This window comes from Hakea prostrata, chromosome 4 (assembly GCF_041222555.1).
Source record: "Hakea prostrata isolate BN-2017 chromosome 4, UWA_Hpros_2, whole genome shotgun sequence".
Lineage (NCBI taxonomy): Eukaryota > Viridiplantae > Streptophyta > Magnoliopsida > Proteales > Proteaceae > Hakea > Hakea prostrata.
The window spans coordinates 52,720,285-52,726,284 of record NC_142603.1 but is presented as its reverse complement, the minus strand read 5'-3'; the positions used below and the strand labels follow the sequence as shown (position 1 = coordinate 52,726,284).

At 40.9% G+C, this 6,000-nt stretch overlaps 1 protein-coding gene across 1 annotated transcript; it reads right to left on the bottom strand.

The window, feature by feature from the left end:
- Nucleotides 1-292: 292 nt before the first annotated feature.
- Nucleotides 293-3,447, bottom strand: LOC149019539 (Tetratricopeptide repeat (TPR)-like superfamily protein). The gene is made up of 3 exons (XM_089153533.1): nt 3,086-3,447; nt 2,588-2,991; nt 293-2,461 (listed from the first exon to the last, which is right to left on the bottom strand). The coding sequence occupies exons 1-3, from the start codon at nt 3,182-3,184 to the stop codon at nt 1,222-1,224; spliced, it is 1,743 nt and encodes a 580-aa protein (XP_089009659.1). The 5' UTR covers nt 3,185-3,447; the 3' UTR covers nt 293-1,221.
- Between the last annotated feature and the right edge of the window lie 2,553 nt (nt 3,448-6,000).

The following is a 6,000-nucleotide window of genomic DNA, read 5'->3' as shown; positions in this document are numbered from 1 at the left end:
GGACCTTCGAATTGGTAAAAGCATGGCATGTGGCGAATTGCAGATTTATTGTAAGGCCCTTCTCTTTGTTTGCCCCCCTTGGGTAGCCTTTGGGTACCTGTTCATTTTCCTCTGCTAACTATCCTCTGCTCTCTCTCTTTTAACACATTTTCAACCATTTCTGCTACTCACTATACAAGTAAAGAACCCCTTCCCTCAGCTTCTTCCTTTCTGCTACGCTGACACTGTTGCCAGCCAATATAATGATGATGATGGTCATCAGTCATCATTAGGATTATCTGTTTACTTTTACCTCACCCTTTTTCGTTCCTCACCTTCCTCTGCTTTTTATTTTTCTTACTCCTCGGTTAATGCTTTCATTTGGGAAACTGGGTTTCAATAATAATTGTGTATGAATCCTGAAGCACCCCATTATAATTTGTAATTTTGGATGTGGATCTGCATCAAATCAAAGCCTGATGATGCAGAAATAAGAAGTGAATAACACGAGACAAGGCTGAAAGGTTAGCTAGCCAGCAAGCTTCAGCTTCCAGAATTACTTGTCAGTTTTTTTCTGCCAACTCACTCACCCAACAGTGTGGCTCAACACATGGCATGAATGACCGAAAGAGCAATCCAATTCTGGAAGGTTTTATAGCAGGAGAAAACCCCATAGCTTTGAACCAGCAAGACAGCCACCGCACAGTATGAAGATTCCAACAAAACCCATCTTACAGGGAGAGAGCAGAGAGGACTGGAATCATTTTGATTCAATTTCCCAGTAAATTTATGGTTGAAACACCATGCTACAACCTCCATTCGTTTCAACATTAAACTTTTAGCTCCTCCAGAAAGAACAATAGAGTCAGCTGAGCAGACAAGGGAAGAAGAACCAACCCCTTGATCTGATGCAGAACACAGGAAAATATCTTTCTAAATAAGCTGAAGGCTGAAGCTCTGTTTCAATGTAATAAAAGACCAGAATCACAGAAAGATGAAAATGGAATACTGTACATATCTGAAGAAACACTAAACATTTAAAGGATTCAAAATAAGAGAAAGAGAACCAGACTGAAACCTATACTAAATTACCAAATTACAACTACTCATGGGAGCAAAGGTGACAAAATTTCCCATTGGGAATGGTGGTGGAACTCTCTTTCTATTCCATTTTTTTTTTCTCTACAGCGAGACTCTGCAGATGACAGGGTAGGAGCTGAACAACTTCTCATCCTTATCAAATCAGCAGCTCAAAGCCTCATACTTGACCGGAATTGGAACATCAAACCCACCCTGAGACAGCAAATTCCCGACGGTGGCAATGTCTCTACAGAAAACCCCTTGAAAGACAGCTGCTGTTGCTGTAGCAGCTGCATTTGCAGACCCATTAGCCTTGGAGCTTTTCTTCTCATTCACTTCATCCACTGCACTGTAATCTGAAGGACTTCTCCGGATTTTCCCTTGAATCTCCACTGCTGCTGCTGCTACCTGTAGCGCAGCTGCAGCTTTCTGCCTCTGCTTCTCAGCTGCTTCTTCGTCCATGATGGTGGACATCACGGTCGAATACCCCTTTTGCAGAAGACGATATAACACTAATGCCGACATCCTTGCTTGATCCTTCACCGAATCAATGTCACGGTCATCAACAAAATCGCAACGATCGATGAAACTGATAGCTCTATCAGGCCTGTGCCGCAAACTCAGCAACAGATGCGCCTTCTGCAATTCTGATCGCGAGCAACCCCTTCTCAATCCCATCAAAGCATAATAATCTACATTACCCGTCTCCCCAGATACCAATCTCTGTCTCAATTCCTGAATCTTCGAAGTTAAGGCCTTCAGATTGCCCGGTACCTCACGGTACCTGATGTTGTGCCTCTTCCAAGCAGGCCCAGGTAGCTTTCGATCTCGCAAGATGGAATCATATAAAATTTTCAAGTGTTCCAGATCACGCAGAGAATCAGAAATGCATCTAATGGTCTCTTGGAGACTGGCCCTCGTGCTCAGCGCAGGGATACAAGTTGGGTCAAGGGCAAGGGTTCGATTGCAATCTGCAATGGCCTCTGCAACTCTGCCGGCGGCACGGTAAGCGGAAGCTCTACGCATGTAACATTCAGCGAGGAAGCCTTGTGGGGTTCCTCGGCGATTATCGACTATCTTGGAGAAAAACCTAATCGCCTCCGAGTATAGACCTGCATCTAAGGCTGCAAGCGCCGCTGTACGGCGACGGAGGAGCAGCTTGATGTGAATGAGAAGCTGCGACACACATTCAGATTCCGACGGCGGTGTTGGCGCCGCCGGTGGATTGCCGTAACTAAAATCACTGTTGCCTGCAAAATTGGCTAACGAGAAGCTGTCGTCAGACCAACACACGCTTTCCTTCCTGAACGCGGCTGAAGCTAGACGTTTTCCTGTTTGAAGAAGCGCCATTGCATCTTCCATTAATCCCAGATGGAAACAAGCTTGACCCACAACCAAATACCTTCATTGCCAAAAATAGAAGAAAAAATAAATAAATAAAGAGATGATGAGCAGCAAAAAACGACACCATTTCAATGATTTTGACATAAAATAGGAACAGGAAGATGGGTAAGAAACAGGGGAATACCTCCATTGCCCTTCTTTCTCGCAGCTCTTACTGAGACCCGCCATTAGTTTCTTCTTCAGGTCCGAAACAGAGAAGCATTTGAAAATGGGTTCTTTATCTACCGTACCAGACGAGAACTGATCAGATGAAAGAAGCTTCACCCGTTCCCTCGAAGAGGAGTTGTCGGAAGAAAAAGACAATTCTTCAGATACCATTTTGACACTGGGTATATATTCTTGAAGCATGTCAGCGACCTCTTTAAAACGTCGAAGACAGAGGAGAGATCGAGATTTAAGCTCAAGAGCAGATTCAAGCCTCGGAGAGAGCACAAGGGCAGCATCGATGAGGTTCAGAGCCGAAGCGATCTCCGACTGCTCTTGGGTTGCGATTAACGCTCGAGCTTCTTTTAGATACTTGTCAACAAGCTGTAATGTAAGGAAAAGAAGACATTAAACCCATTTCAAACCAGAATCCATGAAGAAATCTGAGAACCCATAATGAAAAAACTGAGAAACCCACCTTTCTGTTGGTAAGCCACCAATACCTCTTCTCTCCACCAGCAAAATCTTTGGCCGGAGAAGTCGACATGATTGCAGTGGTTCCAAGACCTTCAAACATGAGGAGTCTCTCAAACCCTCCACATTAGCTCTCTTGTGAAGAGCCAGGAGGAGAGGAAAGAGATGGAAGTAATGGATTTAAGCACAGATTTAAGGGTAGAATAAGGTGGTGATGAGAAGGAAAATGCACAAGAAATGCCAGCTTCTGAGGGAAAGCTTAGATCCTACCACTTCTTCGCTGGCAACACAAACGAGAGGCTTGAGGGGAGAGGTCTCTCTCTCTCCACTCACTTGTCACCACCCAGCTTACAACTACAACAACAACAACAATAACTCTAACCCCTGGAATTAAAAGGAAATGAAAACCTCTATAAATTCTACCTAAAAAAGAAAATGACGAAAAAAAAAAAAAAAAAAAAAAAAAAAAAAAAAGAAGAAGAAGAAGAAGAAAGAAAGAAAGAAAACCTCTATTAATTACACCCTTCACTCCTCTGTCTCCACCCGGTAAAATCTCAGGATCTTACTGTCTACAGCCAGTAACTTATCACCGCACCAGTCGGGTCAATGAAGCCGATTCACCTTCTCGGGGGTGCAATTACGGTCTCTTTTGACATTTTCTCGCTATATAACAGGAGTGAAGTTCATATGGGATTCAATAAGAATCTTATATCTGAACTACTATATCATTATTTAGATGTGAACTCTGTAATTATTGTAACGTTAAGAAGCACCATGGGCACAATATGTGCTCCTTAGGGAAAAATGATTTGAACTCTTAAGTCAACCACTTGTGTAAGATCTCATTGAAGTTAAAATGACATCTAGCAAAGTTCATTTACTATTTTATCCTTGGTGTCTTCTATTTGAAAACTAAAAGTAGATGCTTGTCTACATCTGACCTTTGCTCACAATCAATCCAAAAAAAATCATTTGAATTCGATGTTCATACTAAATTTAGGTAAGATTTTTGTGGCCCTTTCAGCAGAGTACATAATCTTATCAACCCATCAAAGAAAAAAATTGTCGATTTAGGTTTGAATTGTCATCGTTAATTTTGTCTTAGTAGATCAGATATGATTAATTACATAATAATCGACAAAATTTCAAAGTGAACTCGACAAGATGAAGTCAATGAATGCTCGAGAAACTAAAAATCTCCTACAAAACAAATCGTCCTACCTAATGAATCGATTTATAATCAGGCCAAGACCATTACAAGTACTGGGCCATCCTTGGAAACCCTAGATCTTACCCAAGAATGGCAAAACAGGAAGGAGATGAACTAGTCATTTTTTACCAAAATTTACCAAAAAGAGGGAAGAGAAATCTGGGTGATGAAGTTTTAATTTTCAAAGGACGATTGGGTGGTTAGAATATTTATGGGGAAGGAGAAGCGGAAAGTAACGTTTCCTTTAAGACACAAGAATCATGCTTTTTCCCATGGCTTTTAACCTGCTTTGCCTTCACCCAATCATCATCGATCACACTTTATTTCTGAAAAAAAATAAATATATTTTATAAAAATTTAATTCATGAGGGCACATGGAAATAGATGTGATTCGCCTTAAAAGCATCCCTAACCTCACAAATCACACGATTCGTAGGCTTTCAAAAGTTTCACTTTCTCCCAACAATCTCGCATGTACACAGCTGGCAATTCCTCATGCCATGTCATCAATTTGCCTCGCTGTATCCTCGTGGCTGGTGAATCACACAGTGTGGTGGGGCCCACCTGCAAATAATGGAAGATTCAAAAGTAATATGAATCTCTAGTGGGACCTCCCTATTATGTGGCTCAAAAGTATCAGGAAAACACGTTGTTCTCCCCTGACAGGGGAGCTGATTCTAACTTCGTTGAGTGACTTTTTTTACTGCACGTTTTGCGTGGGCTAACGTTTGAATATAATAAAAAAAAAATTCCAAATATGAGATCACTAATGAGTAAGACTTTGACCACGAGCAAAATGTGGTTAGAAAAGTATTAGGGAAGCACACAGTGCTCCCTCAATGGAGAGGTGATCTGAACTCCTAGATGGATGCTAAAACATGCGATTAATGCCCCTAGAGATTGCTTCCTACACGACAGAGCAAGCTTTCTTATGTAATGAGTGATTTTTAATGAGTCAGAATCCCCTATTCTAGTGGGTAGAAAATGAGGATTGTGCTCTTTTTCACATCTTTCTACTATATATTTAGGAAGGGAATCTACCTCTGAGCATTAATAAAGTGGACCATAAATGCGTTTTTCTCTTAAACATAAATGGTGGAGGAATGCGAAGGAAGCGTAACGTTAGGGTAGTGGATCCCAATTTGACTTTTTGTGAACTGAAGTACATTGCCATGTCATTAATGCTTCAAATTCATTTCGTAAGAACCAGAGACCTTAGGCCCCACATTTCCTAAATTCCTTCGGTGCATGTAGTTAGATTGGTATCTTAAATGAATTGACACTTCTTTTTCTTTGATTTAAAATGATTGAGGTATTCAGACTGGCTTACGTGCATCATGACTACTCTTCATGAAGGGTAACTTACATATATAAGGATAAAGTTTTAGTTTCAAAAAAGATTTGAATTTTTGACCCATTACTTATGAGGTGCAGGTCTTTGCCAGTTGAATGATCATCTTATAACTCAACCTTGAGTTAGTGACGAATCAAAACACAAGGTAAGATTGCTAAAACAAGTATGAGTAGTTGAATATCAAGTGATCGATTATGATATGTACTAGAGAAAACATTCAATCCAGGAATGTGGAATGCATAAATGCTCCCATGAATTTATGAACTCACATTAACTGCATTTTCTCACCAAAAAGAAAGAAGAAAACATCGACTGCATTTATGTTGGATATAAATTTTTGGGGCCAACCACTTGG